The sequence below is a fragment of the Alosa pseudoharengus genome, unplaced genomic scaffold (assembly GCF_046254945.1).
Source record: "Alosa pseudoharengus isolate Yale_2024_CS ecotype anadromous, Long Island Sound unplaced genomic scaffold, YU_APseudo_1.1 YU_APseudo_1.1_scf_12, whole genome shotgun sequence".
In the NCBI taxonomy this organism is placed as follows: Eukaryota; Metazoa; Chordata; class Actinopteri; order Clupeiformes; family Clupeidae; genus Alosa; species Alosa pseudoharengus.
The window spans coordinates 34,002,713-34,025,290 of NW_027468587.1; the positions used below are offsets into that span (position 1 = coordinate 34,002,713).

The 22,578-nt window shown below is 42.0% G+C and overlaps 2 protein-coding genes across 3 annotated transcripts; one reads left to right on the forward strand and one right to left on the reverse strand.

The window, feature by feature from the left end:
• Positions 1-13: 13 nt before the first annotated feature.
• Positions 14-8,747, reverse strand: azin1a (antizyme inhibitor 1a). Of its 2 annotated transcripts, none has more exons than XM_076280962.1 (12): positions 8,535-8,747; positions 6,788-6,907; positions 5,980-6,170; positions 5,475-5,648; positions 4,528-4,700; positions 4,301-4,435; positions 3,057-3,138; positions 2,869-2,943; positions 2,177-2,342; positions 1,973-2,088; positions 1,501-1,709; positions 14-1,281 (listed from the first exon to the last, which is right to left on the reverse strand). In XM_076280962.1, exons 3-12 carry the CDS (start codon positions 6,079-6,081, stop codon positions 1,167-1,169), a joined length of 1,347 nt encoding a protein of 448 aa, XP_076137077.1. In that variant the 5' UTR covers positions 6,082-6,170; positions 6,788-6,907; positions 8,535-8,747; the 3' UTR covers positions 14-1,166. The 2 variants fall into 2 exon arrangements, with proteins under 2 accessions (XP_076137077.1, XP_076137078.1); XM_076280963.1 differs by lacking the exon at positions 8,535-8,747 and adding an exon at positions 7,899-8,078.
• Positions 8,748-12,501: 3,754 nt separating this feature from the next.
• On the forward strand, positions 12,502-22,255 carry atp6v1c1a (ATPase H+ transporting V1 subunit C1a). Its single transcript, XM_076280965.1, has 13 exons — positions 12,502-12,644; positions 13,621-13,764; positions 14,936-15,003; positions 16,159-16,244; positions 16,355-16,449; positions 16,752-16,843; positions 18,343-18,441; positions 18,630-18,698; positions 19,458-19,550; positions 20,011-20,104; positions 20,377-20,474; positions 20,830-20,956; positions 21,218-22,255. The coding sequence occupies exons 2-13, from the start codon at positions 13,633-13,635 to the stop codon at positions 21,314-21,316; spliced, it is 1,152 nt and encodes a 383-aa protein (XP_076137080.1). The 5' UTR covers positions 12,502-12,644; positions 13,621-13,632; the 3' UTR covers positions 21,317-22,255.
• The last annotated feature ends 323 nt before the right edge of the window (positions 22,256-22,578 follow it).

Genomic DNA, 22,578 nt, shown 5'->3' on the forward strand with positions numbered 1-22,578 from the left:
CCAAAACAGTACATTCATGGTGTATATTATTATAATTCAGGTAGGGTTCAGTTTCACAGACATTTAGAAAGTACATATCAAACATTTGCGATAGTCAAGAGACATTAATATAGACTTAAAGCATATTACCAGTTAACGGTATAGCCTAATATTTAAAATTTCTTCCTGTCAACATGCTTTAAAGTCAGGTTAAACCAGAGCCAAATCAAAAGCTAACTTTAAAAATATCCTCTTGAAAGAAAAAAAAATTCATCACTCAAGAAGGTTTGAAACTTCGTAAGGGCAGGGTAAAGATACGGTTGAAGGTAAAACTCAAGGTAGCTTTGTCGATATCCGTCTACACAACTGCACCTTAACTTCCAAAAAATCCAGCAGCACTTCCTCAACACCATCTAGATCACTTACTAAGCGGAGTAATGTTTTGAGGACCACAATAGCATCCACAGTAGTTGTGAGGCAGTTTGCTTTTCATCATGTCCAGGCAAATTGTCAGCTGCTCCCAAGCCTCTGCAGCCATGGAAGCATTTGTTGAAAAGCAACAGCATGAAGCTACATACAGTGTATCAATCAACACAGCTCATCTGGTGCTTGTAAACGAGTCAAATACCAAACCCACACACACACACACTCTCTCAAGGTCATTCACAAGATGGCAAAGGATTTTGATGACAACAGCAATGTACAAAACTGGGTTGATTAATGTCTAGTAAGCATGCCACATAACTTCAAAATTCATCCACATATCAGGTCTGTGGGGACATTTTCTGGAGGAAAATAAACAATTTGGAGCAAAACGAATCATGTACTGCTTTCGATTCATACTTTCAGGTTTGTCTTCATTGTGCGATAAATACTTACTTACGATAAATACTAGCGTGCTGGACAGTCAGTTTAGTTAAGTCACAAGTTCAGAGATATATCTCTTTAAAAAGTTAGATTTAAATAAGTCTACGTGTAAACTGTAATGGCATTAATGAGCCGGACTGTGAGGGTCCCTTGTTGACACAGTCATTCACTGTTTGATTCACGCTTTTATTTCTGATGGCGGGCACGTCGCTCATCAACGTATCTGAAACCTGAAAACCAGGCTGCCCCTTGCCTCTGGAATGTCAACAAGACCAGCTCTGCAGAAACCAGAGAGCTGCTGGGCCATTAGTGGTCCTCCTCTAGGCTGGAGTGGACACAGTGGTTGCGAGTGGACCAGACGGTAAACTGTAGGGCACCAGGGAGAAATTCTTCATGGATGTGTCCAGACTGATGCCCAAATCCTGCATCTCGTACCTGGGCATAAAAATGATCACATAAAACATTTAAGAAATTCAACACCATTGGAAGCAATGTAACGCTGCATAACTGTGTTTCCACATGTCACCAGCGGAGGGAGCTAGTGACTGCATTACTGCTGAGCTGCGCACTCCTGTCTAGGGCAGACACAAGTTATCTCTGCATGCAGACCTGGACATCCTACATCGGCCAACACAGGTGAAGCAACCCTCTTACCAGTCACTAGCAGAGACCATGTAGAAGACAGGCGGCTTGTGCTCGTCGGAGGCAGTGGCTCCCAGGCTATTGGCCCCAGTGTTAGCGAAGAGCAGCCAGTCCCCAACGCTCAGCTCGGGCAGCAGGCAGCTCTCCACCACCTGGTCCAGCCCATCCATGGACGGCCCCCACAGGCTGCTGGAGAACAGCGGCTCCTCTGGGGACACCGCCTGTGGCCACACAAAACATACAGTACAGTGGTTATGCTTTGTCCAGTCTATGGCCAAGTCTAGTCCTATAGTCTGGCAAAAAGCGCCATTGAATTGGCATCTTTATTGCAAGTATGTGCCTTTTCTATATACAGGGAAGAGGCTATTGATCTGTGACCGTGTAATGACTTGATTCAGAGCTTTGGATTTTAGCAAGAGTGCTTGACCTAGTTTAGCTTTTCAGCAAGCACTGCAACTCTTTTTTTCCCCCCTCTAACACTTACCTTGTGCACAGTGGGGGCTGGGATGGACTCTTCGAGCAGCTTGTAGGCAAACGAACCGTACACTCCATCGTTCATGTAGTACAGGAACTCTGGCTCATCACTGGCGCACACGCCATCTGAGAGACACACCGCCAGTGAGATCAACAGCACTGCACTCCTCGCCATTGAAATCATTCAGTATTCAAGAGCAGGGCTGCAACTCACCATGGCGTTGCTGTTGGCGATCCCGGGCTACTACTTTCTTGGCGATGACATTCACGGCCAGCATGAAGGCGGAGGACACATAGTAGCTGCCAGGCTCGGCCAAAAGTGAGACGCCGCATGACGGGGGGAAGTACATGTCCAGCATTGGCCTTAAGGCTGCGTGTACCTGTGTAGAGGGTAAGGGGCACCTATGAACGGGGCGCTGACCCTCTCTTCCTCACTTTAAAGTGGGCACAGCGTCTGAATAGCAGCATAGCTCAGGTTTTCTTTAAGGTTTTGTTTATTATATACCACTGATGATATGTGGAATATTAATTTATGAGCCACAAACATGTCTTCTGATGATCAGTAATCTTACTCTGGTATAATATACTGACAAGATTTCAGAGCAGCTGTGTAGCGTTCAAGATTCTGTGTTTTTTTTTTAGAGCAGAAGATGAATAAATAAAATGGGCATTGAATAAACAAAGCTGGGCTAACCAGAACCACTCAAGCAAGCAGTAAAGTTAATAACCAGATATACACCAATTCTGCATGGACATATATTTTGTTTTCATGACTTCCATGCCTCAAATATGATAAAATTCCCTGACTTTCCAGAAATTCGTGACTCATGGGAACCCTGCATCAATATGTGAGTTGTACAGGATGTTCAGAGCACTGTTGTGAATGGACAGTCAGTTGACCATTACCTTCTCTAACTGAGTGTCAGAACCACTGAAGCCTCCTCCAATGTCCAACATGGTCATGTGGAAACCCAACTCTTCCTGTTCACATGCAAGGAGAAAACAACCAGATCAGCAAACAGACAAACAGAAATCTGTATAATATTAATAAAGCACATGTGAGGATGAAGAAACAGTCATTTAGAATCACTTACTCCCATATCAAACACACAGCGGGCATCAGAGACAGCATGAACATACATCTCAGGGTCCTGACACCCACTGGACACATGGAACCTGAAACAGCAAGGCTTTGTATGGGCGACACATAACTGTAATCAGGGTACCCCAGGATCCTCCAACTTAAGATCAAGACTTCAAATGAAATGTAATACCAACTTCGCACCCGTTTGCACCAACACCCCCCCCCCCAGACACACACACACACACACACACAGTGAACAGGCTACAGCCAGGGTAGCCTACTGCGGTGGCACTGTATGTGTGTGTGTGTCAAGACATTTAGAATTACAATTAGGGCTGTCAATCGATTAAAAAAATTAATCTAATTAATTACATACTCTGTGATTAATTAATCTAAATGAATTGCATATATAATTTTTGCTGTAAAAGTATTTTAAATATTTAAATTCAAATGAATCATTGAATAATCAGGATTAGTGACATTAAAGTTCAAAAATGCTTTTATTATTATTTTCACTGTTCAAATAATGGCCATAATAATCTATATTATGACCTAATATGCTGAGGAAATAAATTCAAAAGTGCTTCTGGAAGTTTTTTTTCACATACAAGGCATTTCAGGTCACAGATATAACCTAGGGGACACAATGAAAATAAATTAACACTCCCCTCAATGTCAACAGTTATTTCTTTGCATTGATGTGCGACTATAGAGTTGATGAACTCCGGTGATATGCAAATTCCTTGCTGCAGACATTGCAAAGGACTTTATTTTCAACACTTTATTTTTATCAACACCATCAGGCCGTTTTTTAAAAGTAAATGTTCCAATCAATGATCCAGGCAGCACGTTTTCTTCTCTCTCCTTCATTTTACAGTCTAATTTTTACTGCCTAGAACGGCTCGGGTCAAAAGTCATACGGAATTGATTAATCTGCACTAATTTTTTTAATCAGTTATTTTTTCTCAAATTAATTAATCGAAATTAATCAGTTATTTTGACAGCCCTAATTACAATACATCTTTTAATCCTTATTGGAATTTGAATTTAATAATCATAACCAAAAAATGTATTAACCTTCCACCAAACAGGAAAAAAAAAAGTCCATAGACTCAGCTAACTGGATCATGTGATCTTTATGTTGAGACTCACACTTGTCAGCCCCAGTTGTAGTGTGTGTTGTTGAATGAGTTAGGAGTGCCTCTGGGGCGATGTTGTTAGGTTGATGTGTGGTGATGGGTCACTCAGACTCACTTGGCCCCTACCACCTGCAGCTCCAGCTCCTTGGCACACTCTAACAGGTGACGGCAGTCCTTGAGAGTGGAGCCGAAGGTCATGGCCAGCCCGTCCCCTTCCGCACTGGGAGCCACGGCCACCTGCAACAGCACCCTGCAACACATGGGCCAGGAACATGCATCAGAATGCCTGGCAGTGAGACATAAATTGTCCATTCACTACCTGGAAATCGATTCAGTGACTACCTTGCTTTGGGGTGACAGCGGGCAATTTTACGCAGCTCTGTCTCGTTGTCGCACAGGAGGTGGTCCACGTTGCTTTTGGCGGCATACTTGATCAGGGAGAGCTGCTTGCACATGCCACCAAGGATTATGTCGGCCGAAGAGACGCCAAAGCCCTTAATCAGCTCCAGCTCATACTGAGTAAAAATACAGAATATAAATACGTTTATATATATATATATATTAGGGCTGTCAATCGATTAAAAAAAATAATCTAATTAAATACATACTCTTTTTTTAATTTTCATATATGATTTTTGCTGTGAAAGTATTTGAAATATTTAAATTCAAATGAATCATTGAATAATCAGCATTAGTGACATTAAAGTTCAAAAACTCTTTTATTATTATTTTAATAATGGCCATAATAATCTATGATATGACCTAATATGCTGAGGAAATAAATTAAAAAGTGCTTCGGGAAGTAGTTTTTTTTATCACATACATTGCAGAGGACTTTATTTTAATCAACACTTTATTTTTATCAACACCATCAAGCCGTTTTTGAAAAGTAAGTGTTCCAATCAATGATCTAGGCAGCACATTTTCTTCTCTCTACTTCATTTTACAATGTAATGGTTACTGACTACAACGGCTCGGGGTCAAAGGTCATACAGAATCTATTAATCTGCGTTATTTTTTTTAATCAGTTAATCAGTTTTAATCAGTTTTCTCAAATTAATCAGTTATTTTGAATACAGAAATATATATATATATATATATATATATATATATATATATATATATATATATATATATTATATATATATAATACAGAATGCCAATCTTTTACTGTATGCCCACATGGACATATAACAGAACACTGGCAGTGCACGTCATTCAACAACATTAGCCATGCATGCCATGGGGCACGTGAGTAAAGATGTGCTGGGCATCCCTTAAACCCTCACCTTGTTGGCACAAATAAAGCCACAGCCAAGGGCAGCCAGGAGCTCAATGACAGCGGAGCTGCTGTTGCACCTGACTGGGTAGAACGGCCGGATTTCGCCCATGTGAGTTCGCCAGCGAACGTGCTGCGACAATATCACGCCCAGGTCTGCAACAAAGAAGGCGTTCTTCTGTGTCTGGGAAGAGACGAAAGCAAAAATAGACTTAGGCACGGGCTCACGTGTCTCTTTCGCAAGTCAACCCTCACTTTCAACAACAAGATGTGTTTTGGCATCAAATAAACTACCGGTACTCAAGGATGTACCCTAGTTCAGTTTAAAGCAATTTCCTTGGAAGAGGAAAAACAATGTCAGCACTGACAACAGGCTTCAAAACAGAAGCAGATCAAAGGAAATTCTTCAGTAACATGGGGCATTATGCAAAATGTGAAATCTCTCTGACAGAACTAGGCAAAACCTGAAAACAGTCACACAAAAATGGCTGCCATTTGAAGGCAATCAAACTCACCAAAGTCTGCTCGTAAATATGGTTATCGATGACATCGATGAGAGCGGTGCCTCCCTCCAGGAGGTCCACAGTGTAGTGCAGTTCATCTACGATTCCCTTCATCTTCACCTGTACTCTTCTTCCACAGTCATAAAATAAATTACCTGAGTGAGGGACGCTCTGAGCCCTTGGGGTCCTAGGTATGCAACAAACTGCCAAGAGAATAGAGCCAGAGAGAGGGAGAGAGAAAGAGAGGGAATAAACACACACATATTCTATTAATGATTTTTTTAATGCGAAGAATAATGTCACAAAATAAAGGGTGATCTCAATTAGGAAGCGGAATGGGCATAAAGGTCTGTGAATTCCAAGAACAGTGTTCACAGGGCAAGCAAATCCCCCCTGCAGGCTATCCAGTTGTTAGACAGAATCAGACATCCAAGCAGACAGACCAATTAGACTGCCTCTGGATGTCTGCACTGGATGCTGAGAAAACAAGGCCTCTCTCCCTCTTTGGGGATTGGCCTCTGTGGAGCCTGTTTGCATTGCCGCTGGGTGGTTTCTGTGAATGCTACTGGCAAGGCTTTTGTTTAATGCATTAGTGTCGCACAATGCATACAGTGGTTCTGGCGTCATGTCTTAACCTTTAATAACATTGCATAATGTGTTTCTGGGGAGTGGGGCTGGGCAGAAGGGGTCCGGTTTGCCCTCAGTGACCCCAGAGTACATAGGGCCACATGGGCTCATCTTCTCTCCAGGCAGTGGGGGGCTGGGACACTGGTTAATATTACCATAGCCAGAATAGGCTTGGAGTTGAAGTGGAACTCACTGTGACACGCCAGGAGAATGTACTCTCCTGCTATCAGCTAGGATCCCAAGGGGGCTCAGCGTTGAAGTCCACCTGCTCGTGGTAGAGAGCTGCCCCTATGACGTCCAGGTATATGTACACCTTCACAAAAGAAAATGGAGTATACTTCACACTATGTACATTGTCAATAAACAGAGCATAACAGTAAGAAGACAAAAACACAACATTGTTTTTCAACCTGCTCCTTATCCTAGTTTTCTTAAACCAATCACTTAGCCTAACCAGCGGTACAATATCCCTGTATTTTACTTAATAGCATGTAATGCCTTCCTTTAATCAACATCCTCGACATATTTATGTTTTCAAGCTTGTGACTGAGAAATCAAATAAAAAAACTAAGGTGCTAAAAATGAAGATTGATGTTATTATGTATAATATTGTATAACAATGTATACATTAATTTAATGTTTGAACATTAACGTTTTAATGACGCTTAAAGTTTAAACACGCCCTTTTTGCATTAGCCAAGACTGACCGGTAAATACGTATCTGGTTAAGTTACAATGTGGCTAGAAGCTAGCTATACAAATTCTATTTCAAGTTACACTGTAGCGCTACATCAAAAAGTATCAATCAACATTATTCTTAAAATGTGCCAGTTAAAGTTAGCTAACTTAGCTAGCTAGGATAACACCACGATATTTAATTTTCAACACGGTATCATAAGTTGATAAATAAACCATGTTTGCAGCTAAAACATAACACTAACGTTATCGGTAGGAAAAACACTGAAATATATGGTCACGTGTAGCTTGAAAAGGATCTCCAAGAAGCCAGCATTCACTTAATGGAATTTAGCACAAGTCCATTTTCAAACACACCCACTGTGCGTCGACATATCGACTGGCATTTGCAAGCGAAGGTTAACATTAAATACCCAGTCAGGCTAAAATTATCGACCAAACGTTAGCGAAGGTGGCTATTTTTACTGACCAGCAATGTAGAGAATAAACATAAAATATGTCTGACAATTTAGTTTCTTAGCAACAAGCTAAGTTAGCTCATATTACAATGAAAAACCTTTAGCTAGCTAATGTCACTGTACGATAAGCTTAACGTTAACGCTACTTACGTGTGAAAAATGCCCAATCTTTTGGGGAAATCGAAATATCTTTTTAGGCGGAATTTTTAAAGAGTATCAGGGTCCTCTACATGAAATAAAAGTAATCTAACTGATATTAATCCCTGCTACCACGACCGTCCTTTCTAATGTTGCAGTGGGGGTGCAGTCTTTCAACTCGCTTTCTTCGAGAAGGAAAGCCCGCCAGCTAGTTCTAGCTTGACAGTGTGGCGGCAGAGGGGCGGTGTTTAAAAGTAACTACGTAATTTAAAAGAAAATTCAAACCGATACAACGCTCAGCGTGTGCTGGTTGAGGCGCTTGCACATAATGGCCATTTATTGACAGATACATTGTGCCCACATGCTGTTACAACGTTATAGCCTAAGCAAGGTAACCTATACCAAAAATAGACTATTTTGGGAACAGCCAGCCAAGTTTGGCTATTCTAATTCAGGGATATCAATGCTTCTTTGCACCATCAATCAATCAGACAGACAGTGCAGTGCACAAATAATAATGCCCTAATATGTAGCTGCTGCAGTTGACATGACAGTGATGAAAAGTCTATTTTGAATAGGTTAATAAACAATAAATGTCGTAGGTAGGCTACATTAGGCATATATTAGGTATATTATAAGCAAAATTACCCGAGTAACGTCTTCATTCTTTTTCATATGACAAGTCACTGGCAGACGAAATGGTTGTCAAAGACTCTTCTCCAGCAATGCAAACAAATAGTCCATTCTGAAATATTTAGTCTATTACTTCTTTGATACATCAAGCTTTAAATCTGGCCTAAGAGTACAGATTGCATTTGAGGAGCGCTGAGCACGCCTGCCAACACTCCTATCCACCTCATGTGGTTGGTGTAGCCTAGTGCTCCTGACTGATTTGCATGTCTCCTTTTATAGTCATCCGCTGTTGGAGGAGTGTTGGGAGTTGCCAATGACTAGATTGTTATGGTCAAATGGGAGGAGGATAGCTTACATGTATTTCCATTAGATATTAAGGGATTGTAAGGTTTACATATTTGCTAAAGACATATGGGCCAACTATAATTTTTGCCCAGATTTTTTGCTTCAGATTGGCCAACTGCAGCGTTCTGGTCTGGAGTAGGCCTAGACCTATTCAGTGCCTAATTGTAATGGGCCTTGGCCTTGCCTAATTTGCATGGACAGACACTGTCAAGTCTGGTCAGGCTATCATTCTAGATAGGCTTAGATAGATTACAATTGTGGTTGCATACTTTTCTGCCGTGGGCCTATCCCTGGACTTTTTGTTTATATGAGCTGGTATAGCTATATCTAAAAATAGGCTATCTGAAACAAGAATGTCAGATGAGCCAATGGAATTTGTATGGGGAAAATAACACAATGGCTGTTTGTTTAAATTATGTCAGTGTTGCTTAGATTATACGACTTGTGGGCAGGTTTGTTCCCCTGACCACACAAAAGCTGTTCCGTGATTTGTGTTTGCTCCCCATAGACTAAATGTGAATCTAGTCCCTAATCTCAAATACCATCTAAAGTGACTTTCCAGTAAAAACGCGATGTTTCATTGCCATTGTTTTGGTCATAATAGGGCTGACGCGTGTCTGCCACCCACTGTAAACGAAAACACCACAGTGCATGCTTCTGCAACAGGAATGTTCCTGTAGTTGGACTCAAGGCCACTGTAAAGTCACCACCCTTATAATAGCTTACCATTGAAACCTTTTACAGCATAAGGTAATAGACTCAGGCCTAACGATAAAGTTGGTAATCTGTTGAGAAGGAGAAACAATTAATAAATGAAACACACAAACAAAATAATAAACAGATAGACTGGTGCACTGAGTGGCATAGATAAAAGTATAAAATAAAAGTTTGCCAGGCAGTGAGAGGTAAGTGTAGCCTATACATGCTGTTCCATACTAATTTAAAACATACCAACAGTAAATATATGCAGATCTTATTTGCTCTCAGACAAAACTGGAACATCGCACAAAAATATGGTCCTATTATTCTAATGGATCACATGTTGTTCATTTTAGATCAGAATAGTATCACTTAACTGAGTCCTACTGTATATGTAACATTATTGTTTAAGAACATATTATATTTATAATTATAAATGCCAATTGCTGGTACAATCTCTATATCAGTTTATACAAGTAGCCTATATATGCACGTTCTGAACCAAAATGATTTCAGCATTTTTGATTGATTGAAAGAAAAGGACAATAGTGAGGAGATCTGCCCTAAAATAAACTTGAGGTTCATTCTCTTGAGGGTCATGCAGGTTAAAAAACAATGCTGGGCTGCCAATCAAAACAATATCTTATCTAATCTCTTGACTCATATGGGCTGTCTTATGACATGACTACACTGCAACATCCCCTGAACAAATGCTCCTGGTCAGGCAATGAGTTCAAAATACCTTCAGTATGACTAAACTAAATGAGCCAGTTTATGGTATATTGATGGTTACTGTGCAGTGTTATTGTCTTAACTACACAACTGTAATAATTCCATCAAGGGGGAAAGTTCACAAGTGTTTACAAAGTGAAGCATAGCACCAGGCACCCATCAGCACAATTTTCAGATGTTTGGTGTATGGTGTATAACTTATGGTGAAATGCTCCCTGCTAACACAATGACCAATAAGAAAAAAAAACATTGTATGAGGGAGTTTCGCCTTTGCTTGTGAGCTTGGTAAAAAATAATCTGATGTCACAAAGGTCTCCTGGGACCAAGACCATGCATCTCCACCCACCATGCTAGACATAATAAATATATCTTAACAATCCTCCATCACCCTAATCGGCATCCAAAAAAAATGATTATGGAACGCGTGCCCAGACAATGTCCCCATCAACCTGGACCAAGGCCAGACAGTGGGCAGCCCACCCTGCTGTTTGATCTATGGGGCCGGCTCCAAACTGTCCCGGCATTGTATCTCAAACAATGCACCATAGACCTACTGAACTCCATAAACACGTTCCTTTGTGGGTTTTTCCTCGAATTCGGTGCGGGAGACACCCAACGTCAGGAAGTGGGACTCCTGTCCAAATTTAGAAAGTATGTGCCTCCCTGAAAGCCATTGCTGACTGGGCATTCCTGCCAACAACCTCAAGGGAACATGAAATCTCCACTGGTGCATGGGCTTTGTCTGCAAAGGTCTGGCCCTATAACAACTCCACACCATACTTAGTAAAACAAGGTCAATAATTTGCACCATATTTGCCTTTTATGGGCTTCACAGGTAGTTAAACCCCTTTGAGCGACTTCAATCAAAACCAGTTTAAACCCAAGTTATCTTTGAACTTATGATGGTCAATAACCATAACAGATTAAAGATGCAACCGTGCAAATAAAAGAGGTCACCAGGAGACCAAAGAGGAGTTTTTATAGTGGAGATCACTGCTTGCAAATGATTGGATGTTGCACTTCATTTTGGTATTGTAGAACCTTTGGTATTGTACTATTTTTGGAGTTTATCACCATATGTTGGATGGCTGTGTTGCAGATTATTCAGATCAGCAATAATGACTCTTTTTTAAATGTATAGTTTGCAAGTTCAAAATCTACTTGGATGATGAAAGTGTGAAACAATTGGCAGCTTGTCCTCAGGGCTTGATCATTCGGCTCTATCTGAAGGATTTCACCACACACACACACACACACACACACACACACAAAAAACACTTTTCATCTGGCACTGAATACAGAATTTGTCAAGCACGTCAGATATAAATGTCAAAAACATTAATGTAGGAGCCATAAATATTTTCTTTATATTTTGCTTTTCATTATGATAAACGTTATGGGTATTGGTTTACTTTGATTTGTGTTTTTTGTTTATTATGGGACATGGGTGTGGCGCTGGGCGTGTGTGGTGCGCAATTGGAAGTCTTAATTAGTCCTACCTGACACCTGCGCTTCAGATCAGTTTGGCGTGGGGTGAGCACGGGGGAAGGCCATTCTTTTGTGTACCGCACTTCACGCATCGCATGGACTCATTGAAAAGCCTTAGGCTATATCTGAACGTTTTGCTCTGCCTTGCATTCGAAAGGCTATTGGAGTCTGGACTGATATGGAGAGCAATAAACTGAAGAAACGGGAGCAAGTGTGTGGACATTGGATTATTCAGTGCGTGTAAGACAATTTGATTTCCCCCTGCGGCTTCTGAACAAGTTGGTTAGTTGGATCTGGTAGCCGCAATAATTAAGTTCCAGGTTTTACAACATTGGTGTTTGACGCCAAATGATGTGAGAAGTAACTCAAAGTTGACAAAATGAACGAACATTTTACAACAAAGTATAACATTACAGCAAAAACCCTCAACTGGCTACATTTCAAAAGTTATTGAGACACTTGAGTTGTTGCGGTTTCCCTTAGCAGGAACCACCAATTACCTGTTTGGGCCGAAACAACCTTGTTGCAGTTGTTCCTCAGCTGATATTTGCAAGAGAACATCAACATAAAATAGTTAAATCAAGATCATCATGCTTATCTCCTCTTAGCATTGTCCTCAGTTGCAGTAATACATCCCAACCGATAGTGGCCGTTTATCTTTCTAGGTGAACCTTCTAACCCCTGGTCATGTTCAGTCTGGGAACACCCACCTTGATCAGCTGACTGCTTTGGAGTCTGTTGCTGTCAGAGACCACTTCATAGTCTAATGGAAAATAATACAAAATTTGTCGTCTGAGCATATTTAGGCTACGTCACATTTTGATCTATACATTTCATAAATAAGTATCGCCATAAAATCAGGTGAGTTACTTGTTCATTCTCGAACTATCTGCCTTGCTAAGAGGTAGGCTACGATAACCTTGCTATGCTGGCTAGAAGACAGCTATGATAACAAGTGTAGCATCGCAGTGCTACTACTCATAGGCTAGATGGATTATGTAGCTAGAGGACCTGTACAAAATATCGTTATGCCAATGGATATAGAAGTAGTGTATCAGTAATGTATTTAGGAAACGTAAGATAAGGTACCAAATGTTGTGTTCTCTCAAATTAAGTTTGACTCGTCGAATGGGTTTTGTTGGAGTGCACTGCGACAAGCAGCTATAGCTAGCAAATTTTAGCCACAAGCCAGGACAACTTGCAGCATCAATGTTAACCTTAATCATAATTTATTATTAGATAGTACCGTGATGCAAATTATATATGTAGTTGCTCTGTTATCTTGTGTGTATTTTGGTATGTATATCAAAGAAAATCTAAACAGCTGTGTTCGTGTCTGATTTTAACTGCCAACAGTTTTACTATAAATGAAAAAAAGAAGATTTCATTATTAGGCCACATTTTCATTTTAGCGATACGATTATGTGAAAACTAGTTACTTCAGGTCAGGATTTCTATTTGACCATTTTCTCTGTGGCAAAAAATATTCCTTCGTCGCCCCTTCAATACATACTCTACTATATCTGCGTACCATATCAGTTACAGTCAAAACTGATGACATTGACAATGCACAATGCAATTTACAGACAGTGTGTCTTCTGTAAAGTATATAAGACAAATACCCCGCACACGAGGGTGACTCGTGACTTATTACTGATTTTTCGGAAGTCACGTCAGAAAAGGGAACAAATGACCAATAGAAGTTCCAGCTTTACTTCATCTCCAGTTTGCCCCTGTCTCACCTTTATAAGGTGATGGGTCTTTAAAAATACTTTGACTTATTGAATGTAAAGAAATTAAAATATGTCTAATTGCACAGCACATCTTTCTGTTTCAGTGATAAGCAGCCATGACAGAGTTCTGGTTAATTTCTGCTCCTGGAGAGAAGACTTGTCAACAGACATGGGACAAGATGATGCTGGCCACCACCCGCACCAACAACTTGTCCACTAACCACAAATTCAACATTCCTGACTTAAAGGCAAGACACTGCTTTATAACAGAAATGTTACCATACATGTTGTACATTAATCAGTGGTTGGACAAGAGGCCAGGGTGAATTGTCCTTTGATTTTTACTAATGCAGGCCTGAAGGCCTTTGTGTGCTTGACAAAGATGCACACACCAGCGTGTCACTGCTTTTCATCACCCTTCTTTACCCTCCCTGCAAGAGAGCTCACCATATGACCTAATTCATATAGGTACCATGGCATTAACCTAGTTAGTTGATGTTTGAGAAATTATGATTGAATGAACATGAAACTTATTTCCCTATAATTTCACTCCTGGGGTTGTACACATTACATTCATAGTCTGCGTTGCAAATTAACAATTGATTATTGCAATTATTGCAGACATACATTTAAGATTGATCTTTGTGCCTAGAAATAAACAGAAAACGGAAAACACACATACAGTTTGTAACTACATAATATTACAATGATCCAGGTGACATTTTCTATACAAATGAAGATCACATGTATACCAGGAATAAAGGCAGAATTATGGTTCATTGAAATGAATGACATGCTAACTTTTTAACCATAGGTGGAAGTGTTTGCATTCCTGTGTCTGTGCTTATAACTTTTGTAGAGGTTGTCGTTTTAAAGCATAGTACTATGTATTTGAAACATGTAGTTAGTTAAACAACTGCATGCACTTTCCATTATAAACATCCATGTGCAGTTGAACTGCTTATCTGCTCTGCTCCAAATGATGGATGCAGGAAAATTATTATCCTTGGTAACAGTCACATTAAAATGTATAACCATATAGGCCATGAGAACTTTGAGATGCATGTGTGTGTGTGTGTGTGTGTGTGTGTGTGTGTGTGTGCACCCACTGTGGGCCCCATTTTGCCCCCGTTTGCCCCATCTTGCTCTGGAGAGCCTGACCTTGCTGGCCTCTGCCACGTATTGGGTGGCCAGTGGTTTCCTGGAGTTTTTATTCGCTGCCTGATGGGTTTGGAAAAGAGGCTGGCGCCTTGCTGAGCGCCCCGGGCTCCTGAATGCCTCTGCTGGCTGACTAAACTTCATGTGCTGCTGAACAAACACGCCCTGGCTGCGTTTGGATAAGTCCATTACACAGAATGTTGATCAAAGGTTTGCATTCTCTCCCCTGGCCATCTGCCCCCGCCCCCTCACCCTCCACAGGTCGGGACACTCGATGTCTTGGTGGGACTGTCCGATGAGCTGGCCAAACTGGACTCCTTTGTCGAGAGGTATGCCAGAGTTCCTTCTGAGATTTGAGATCGCTGCATTTTTAACAGCGGTGGCATGCATACTGATCGCCAAATTGTGGAAAAAGTCAGTGCTTTAATGTTGGCATTGTGTCTCTTCTCTACCTAATGGCAAATTGCATATCTGTGCTGTGTTTTGATCTGAAGGCTGGCCGACACTTTGTCAAAATCAGTCCGCTTTAATCTCTTCTGTTTGACTTCTCATAGTGAGAAATATCGCACAGTAGTGTGGCGGCCATGCCTGCTTGCTAAAATTAGCCATTAGCAGTTTGGTGACACACCGGCAGCCCTTCACTCAGTCATATTTAAATCCCATGACTTGTGTGTCTTTTCCTCGCAACATGAAGGAAATGTATTTATAAAAGTGGGAAATGTCTTGAAGTCTGACTGTTGTTGATGCAGTTGGCCTCTTAAAGCAGTATCCAGTAAGCAAAAATGCAGTATACAAACCAGGGAATTGGTGATGTGTAATGAATCAGGCAAAGCAGATTGTTTGTTATGGTTAGAGCTGAACAGACAGCCAATTGTGTGTGTGTGTGTGTGTGTGTGTGTGTGTGTGTGTGTGTGTGTGTGTGTGTGTGTGTGTGTGTGTGTTTCAACACACACATCAGTACATACACACATATACGTACATGTCTATAAATAGATACAGTACAATACATACTATACTGTGTATGTGTACACACACTCACTCACTCTCTCTCTCTCTCTCTCTTTCTCTCTTTCTCTCTTTCTCTCTCTCACACACACAGCTAGTGCCATTGTTATAAATTGTTATAAATGAGCAACTCTCTGAAGTCTCAGTATTTGTGATTTTGCTCAGTAAGGCATTTATTAATTTGGAGGCCCTCAGCAGCAGTCTTGTGGTGTCAGCCTAGAAGTCTCATTATCCCAGCAGATGGAGCGTGGGCCTCCTGCGACCCACTCAGGCCACTGGACAAAAGAGCACAAGAGGCTCACCGGGCACGCTGCGTCCTCAGCCCCAAATGATGCGATTCGGACCATTAGCTGTGTGTGTCTGCGTGTCACGATCATCCATTATCGCCGTTGTTTTCAGATGAAGTGCCATTGAGCATCATGGAAGGATTATATATGGCTGTGTCACGGGTGTGTGATGCCTTTTGATCCTGTTCGCAGTGTGGTGAAGAAGGTCGCTCAGTACATGGCCGACGTGCTGGAGGACAGCCGAGACAAAGTTCAGGAGAACCTGCTGGCCAATGGAGGTGAGGGAGCAGCCACGGCCCCACGGGCCCATCGCTGTACTGCCTGCACATGGGAGCGTCAGTTATAAACTATGTGTTTTTAACCCCCCCCCCCCTTTCTCTCACTCTAGTTGATCTGGTTACCTACATCACAAGGTTTCAGTGGGACATGGCCAAGTATCCCATCAAGCAGTCTTTAAAGAACATCTCTGAGATTGTATCCAAGGTCAGTGCAATTCAGTGATCAGTGATCACTCTTGAATTCTTTAATAGCAGTATTCATCTTAATACTTTGTGATCATTACATTTCATTTATATCTCGGCTTCACTGAAAATGAGGAATGCCCTCAATAAGCGAGAATGAATAAAGGTTGAAAGAATGAATGAATTAATGAACTGATGTACCAGTTGTTCAATAATTGGTAGTTCACCCATTACTATAACTGTTCTGGAAAATTCCGTGTCCACCCATCAATATTGGTCAAATTAATCCACTTTAACTTCTGTTTTATTTTTACTGCTCCTTAGCAAGTGACACAGATTGACAATGACCTGAAGGCCAGGGCCTCTGCCTACAACAATCTGAAGGGCAACCTGCAGAATCTGGAGAGGAAGAATGCGTGAGTTTACCCCCACATTCTACCTGTAACACCTGATGTCATTAAAGATGACCAAGTATAGATGAACCGTATTTTACCTTGTTGCAAATTTGGTTTGTCAAAACTAATTTTAATAACTATTTACAAGCCCATTTGCAACCCAATAAATAGACTGGGGAATAAAATGGCCCATTTTTGCAGATATCTAGTGCCCCCTCATGCGTATCTGGCATTCACGACAATAATTAAGTGAGCTGCCTTGCAGCCAAAGACACCATAGGCTCCAGCAATTTCTATCTGAGTCTCCAACTTGAAGTGATAACAAAGCGTGTGGCTTGGTGTGGTAATCAGAGGGATGGTTTGTGTCACTGTCTGTATTTGCGTCACAGTCTGATTCACCTGTTTTTTTAGTTGTCATTTCGAGTTCAAGATTTACATACGAAGCAGTTGATGGTTGCTTTGTGGCGATGCACCAAACTCTCCTTTGTCAACAAGCCGGTATTCCATTGTGTCATCTTTAAGGCAATAATTGTACTGTATTCTACTCTAGTCTGTGTTTTGAGATCCCTGCCTGTTCACATCTACTTTTCCAAGTGACCCATATCAGATATCTGTGTTACATGGTTCAATACTTTGCTTAACACTTGAGTCAACCTGTATGTGCACTTGAAGGTTTGGTCGGCGAAATAAAAGCAAACATACGGACGGCACTGCAAATACACGGAATAATAACACAAGCTTACAATATTTGGCTATATCAATGGCTAGTTGTTTACTTTTGTTTGTGAAGTATCTTGAGAAGTCTACTGGTTCTGTTTTAAGGTGAAAAGAAATTGGAGAGTCCTTATCGCAGAAGTAAAATTATGCATCATGTAAATGCGAAAAAGTATAAGATTGTTGGTATTTTCAATGACGTGTGATATAAAAATGACCATCTGTCCATTTGGACGACTGTCACATTGGCACATAGCCAATTAATATCTGATTAATTTCCACATATGAAGGAGGCCTGAAACTGAATATTCAAATCCATGTGCTTTTTTCCTGTTTACACATTTATAGTACATACAGAGACGGTTGATAAAGCATATTAAGGATCTTTGGTACATATCTGATCCGTGCCACGTGAGAGCAAAAATCATACATTAAGCAAAATAGTAATAGGATTTACAGTAATTTTGGGGCAGCCGTGGCCTACTGGTTAGCACTTCGGACTTGTAACCGGAGGGTTGCCGGTTCGAACCCCGACCAGTAGGCACGGCTGAAGTGCCCTTGAGCAAGGCACCTAACCTCTCACTGCTCCCCGAGCGCCGCTGTAGCAGGCAGCTCGATGCGCCGGGATTAGTGTGTGCTTTACTTCACTGTGTGCTGTGTGTGTTTCACTAATTCACAGATTGGGATAAATGCAGAGACCAAATTTCCCTCACGGGATCAAAAGAGTATATATTATAATATAATATAGTATATTATTGCTCCATGTTGTTCATGTTCCACATTGCAATGTGATATTTCTCCACCAGGGGGAGTCTACTGACCAGGAGTCTGGCTGATATTGTCAAAAAGGAGGACTTTGTGCTGGACTCGGAGTATTTGATCACAATGATTGTGGTTGTACCAAAGTAAGGATCCCCAAAAGCAGTGGTTGCATTACTTAATCAACAATACTGGTAGTTTACAGCTTGATTGAATAGATGCAGTAAACTGGCAACCTAATAATTTCACACTATTGTACTGTTCGTGCTACCATATTGTTCTTTTCTCTTATTTGTGGTATTTTAAAAGACCAAACCATATTTAAATTTTCCAGGACAAGTTATGCAGACTGGCAAAAGACATATGAAACCCTTTCAGAGATGGTGGTCCCCCGATCTACAAAGTAAGTCCCAGAACAATGGGTATCCTCCAGACATGGCTATTAGGAAAGATATTGTGAGGTAGAGGCAGTTGCATTTACCAGTTACCAGCTACTAGTACATGGTGATGGGAGGGCAGTGGAGAGGAGAGGCCATACCCCCAGGGATTATTCTGTAGCTGGTTGCTAAGGAAACCAATTAGCTTCTTTCTAGAGCATTAGCAGACTGGTACAGACAAGGGGGTCTGTACCAGTCTGACAAGGGGGTGTCAGAGCTCTCTTTCTCTCTCTCTCTCTCTATCTCTCTCTCTTTCACTCTCTCTCTTTCTCTCTCTCACTCTCTCACACACACACTCACACACACAGACACACAGACACAGACGTACACACGCTCACCTCTGTCTTTCTATTGATCCTATAGCCAATGTATTATATGTTCACTGACTGTCAGTTCATATGTAGTCTTTTTTCTAGCAAAGAAATTACTTCTATAATTGGAAAAAATGGACCCAGATGTGAAATAAATGTTAAAATGGCTTGATAGCACTGGTTGTGACTGGCAGTAAGATGCGTATTTAAAGCTCAACCACTTAAAGTAATCATAGAGGATTTCCTCAATGCAGTTCATAAGAACAGGTGTTCTCACAAGCATCTCAGAGTATGTGTCTGAGGATTCCCTGGAGAAGTCGTCAAATCATGCGAGCGTGATTATCAGAAGTGTGCCATAACAATGACTAATCTTTATGATGCCTCGGTCATCACACTCTCCTCCCCTTTGACCAGTCTGCTGTTTGAGGACCACGAGAGCGGCCTGTTCAGTGTGACCCTCTTCAGGAAGGCCATCGATGACTTCAGACTCAAGGCCCGGGAGAACAAGTAAGGCAGACGAGAGAGAGAGAGAGAGAGAGAGAGAGAGAGAGAGAGAGAGAGAGAGAGAGAGAGAGAGAGAGAGAGAGAGAGAGAGAGAGAGAGAGAGAGAGAGAGAGAGAGAGAGAGAGAGAGAGAGAGAGAGAGAGAGAGAGAGAGAGAGAGAGAGAGAGAGAGAGAGAGAGAGAGAGAGAGAGAGAGAGAGAGAGAGAGAGAGAGAGAGAGAGAGAGAGAGAGAGAGAGAGAGAGAGATATGCATGCTTGCGGGTGCTGATATTGTGGTTGGAATCTTGGGCTTGTTTATGTGTTTCTCTTAATTACATGCTTGGATGAGCTGTGAAAATGGCCTTCCCCCTGGTGAGGAGATGAAGGCATGTAATCTGATAATGTGAAGCACACAGATCAAATTGATTCCTGCTGAATTACATCAAAGTGTGTGTGCGCGTGTGCATTTTGTGTGCACCAACAGATTCATGGTGAGGGACTTCCAGTATAATGAGGAGGAGATGAAGGCAGACAAGGAGGAGATGACCCGGCTTTCCACCGACAAGAAGAAGCAGTTTGTACGCACCCGCACCACAACACTGACAGGCATTCCAAATCAGCCAGCGCGGACGTCCTGGGGAACAGTCATGGAACAGAAATAATATCACAGCCTCTGAAGGCCTTGAGTAATCTGTCTGTCAGTCTCGGTGATAATATAAGCCGCCCCAATCCGCTGTGGAATTGTCATACAGTCTGCCTCTGTTTCTCAGACTCTGCCCTTGGCTCTGGAACGTTCTAGAGTGATGGGGTGGTTGCAAGCTTTAACGCTGTGTGTCTTTGCTGTTGTCAGGGCCCTCTGGTGCGATGGCTGAAGGTGAACTTCAGTGAGGCCTTCATTGCCTGGATCCACATCAAAGCCCTGAGAGTGTTTGTGGAGTCGGTCTTAAGGTAGTTTCAAGTACCAGCAGCACTACACCATCATGCACCAGTCTGCTTCCTACCTCACAGATCTTATTTGTGTATAGCAGGCATAGCAATTGTGCAATCAGCCGTTACATAATCTGTACCCAACAGTGTCTTGAAATCAAAGGAAATATGCGTTTCCAGTTGATTGCTAAATTGTGCAGAGACCCACACGTTTCCACTCCGTTCTTTGAACTAGCCATCAGCACACCAGATCCGTAGACTGACCAAACGATGGCTGTGTGTGGAGATGAGGTTCCGGTCATCGGTCACTCCCGCACAGCTGCAGGTGTATGGAGACATGCCGGGGCTGATGACCTTTCTGTCTGGGTCCATGTAGGTACGGCCTGCCTGTGAACTTCCAGGCCATGCTGCTGCAGACCAACAAGAAGACCATGAAGAAGCTGCGAGAGGTTCTGTACGACCTGTACAAGCATCTGGACAGTAGCGCCGCCTCCATCATGGATGTAAGTTCCAGTGTTGTACACCCTCTCTGGCAGAGCCACTGGTGTGGTTGGCCTATTTCTAGACAGTATACAATATGTTGGACAATTTCAGTGTCTTTAAATATCTGTGTGAATACCTTCATTTTCAATCACGACATTTTGAGTGAAACCACTCCAGTACAGTGCGTAATGAATGTGATTTCCTTGATGTTAGTTGATCTCTAGCTGCTGTTGCTCAGACGTGTTGTTGCTGATTCTGTTTCCTGTCTGTCTTTTCTGCAGCAGCCTGCCATGGACATCCCAGGTCTGAACCTCAGCCAGCAGGAGTACTACCCCTACGTGTACTATAAGATCGATTGCAACCTCTTAGACTTCAAATAGAGCTCGCGACTGGGCGCCTGTGGCCACTCGTTGGTCTCGCTCTGTCTGTGTGTTGAAAATGGACTGACCAGGGCACCTCTTGATTGGTCTGACTCTTCCCTACACCCACCCCATCTTGCTCTCTTTGCATGCTCATCGGGTGACCAGACATACTGTTTCTCCCCCCCCCCCCCCCCCCCTCCTCCAGGTACAAGATGCATTCTGTCCTGATTGTATTTTTCCAAAATGTGTACATTTTGTCATGTTGTGAAAGGAGAGATGTGTTGCTCAACTGCAGTGTGTGTGTACCGCCTCATTTCCCTTTACCAGCGTAGCTGGGTGAGCTGCCCCATTATCGACCCTTGAACTCTTCACTGTTTCAATGGGGGTCTTTGGTGGGCTGTTTATGAACGGCAGAGAATCTGGTCACCCTCTGCTCATTCCACTTGGCAAAGTAACTTCTCACTGCCCGGGGACAGAGCGCACAGTTTACGATTTTGTTTACATTTTGTCTTTCCTGAGATTGTCAGAGTATTCATGTTTGTGCTTTTAAAAAGAACATCAGAATATTCAGATGTCTTCTTGAATGAATGAATCAGGTTTACTTGCATCACATTTGAAACACTGTATTTTCAGTCATTCCACCTTGGTGTAGTGTTGTGTGGTAGATGTTTTGATCATTGGCCACTGATCATTGAGCTGCTGGTTTGTGATGGGTGAGATGTTGGCTTGTGCAGGGACATCAGGTCAGCGTTTACCATGTTTAGTCTTTATTGAAGCACAGTCTTGGTTCTCCTCAAGAGCAGATGATCATGTCTGAAAGGATGTAATTTATTATGTGTTGTCATGTTCTGTATATTTGGTGTGAAATTAAACATATATCTAAAACTATATATATGTATACATTAAGTGTTATCAATGTCTGATGTTGACTTGAAACAATAAAATACTTTAACGTGTTCCACTGCATTCATAGTGTATTTTGTGTATGAGGACAAATGAGATTATCTACTATCCTCCCAAGTGCTATGGCAACGGTATGTCAGGATGGTCATTTTCACTGCAGACGTCGCAGCATCCGTAGATGTTAAGGACGAGCAAGCGGTTACGAACCTGTCAATACGAGCCAGCCTCTGACTTGAGCGAGTCAGCCGTTTGGTGTCTTCAATTACTCTGTTTTACGTCGGCAATGACGTATGTGGTCGTATATCAAGCAAGTTAAGCAGAGGCATGCTTCCATAAGAGCAAGCATCCTCGCTATCGCACGGATCAGCAGCGAGACC

Coding starts and splice junctions, on each gene's coding strand:
- azin1a (XM_076280962.1), bottom strand. CDS start 6,081: ATGAAGGGAATCGTAGATGAACTGCACTACACTGTGGACCTCCTGGAG. Junction 2,944..3,056: donor GCTGTGTGTTTGATATGGGA/GTAAGTGATTCT, acceptor GCATGTGAACAG/GAAGAGTTGGGTTTCCACAT. Junction 1,282..1,500: donor ATGGTCTCTGCTAGTGACTG/GTAAGAGGGTTG, acceptor TTTTATGCCCAG/GTACGAGATGCAGGATTTGG.
- atp6v1c1a (XM_076280965.1), top strand. CDS start 13,633: ATGACAGAGTTCTGGTTAATTTCTGCTCCTGGAGAGAAGACTTGTCAA. Junction 16,450..16,751: donor TCTCTGAGATTGTATCCAAG/GTCAGTGCAATT, acceptor ACTGCTCCTTAG/CAAGTGACACAGATTGACAA. Junction 18,699..19,457: donor GTGGTCCCCCGATCTACAAA/GTAAGTCCCAGA, acceptor CCCTTTGACCAG/TCTGCTGTTTGAGGACCACG.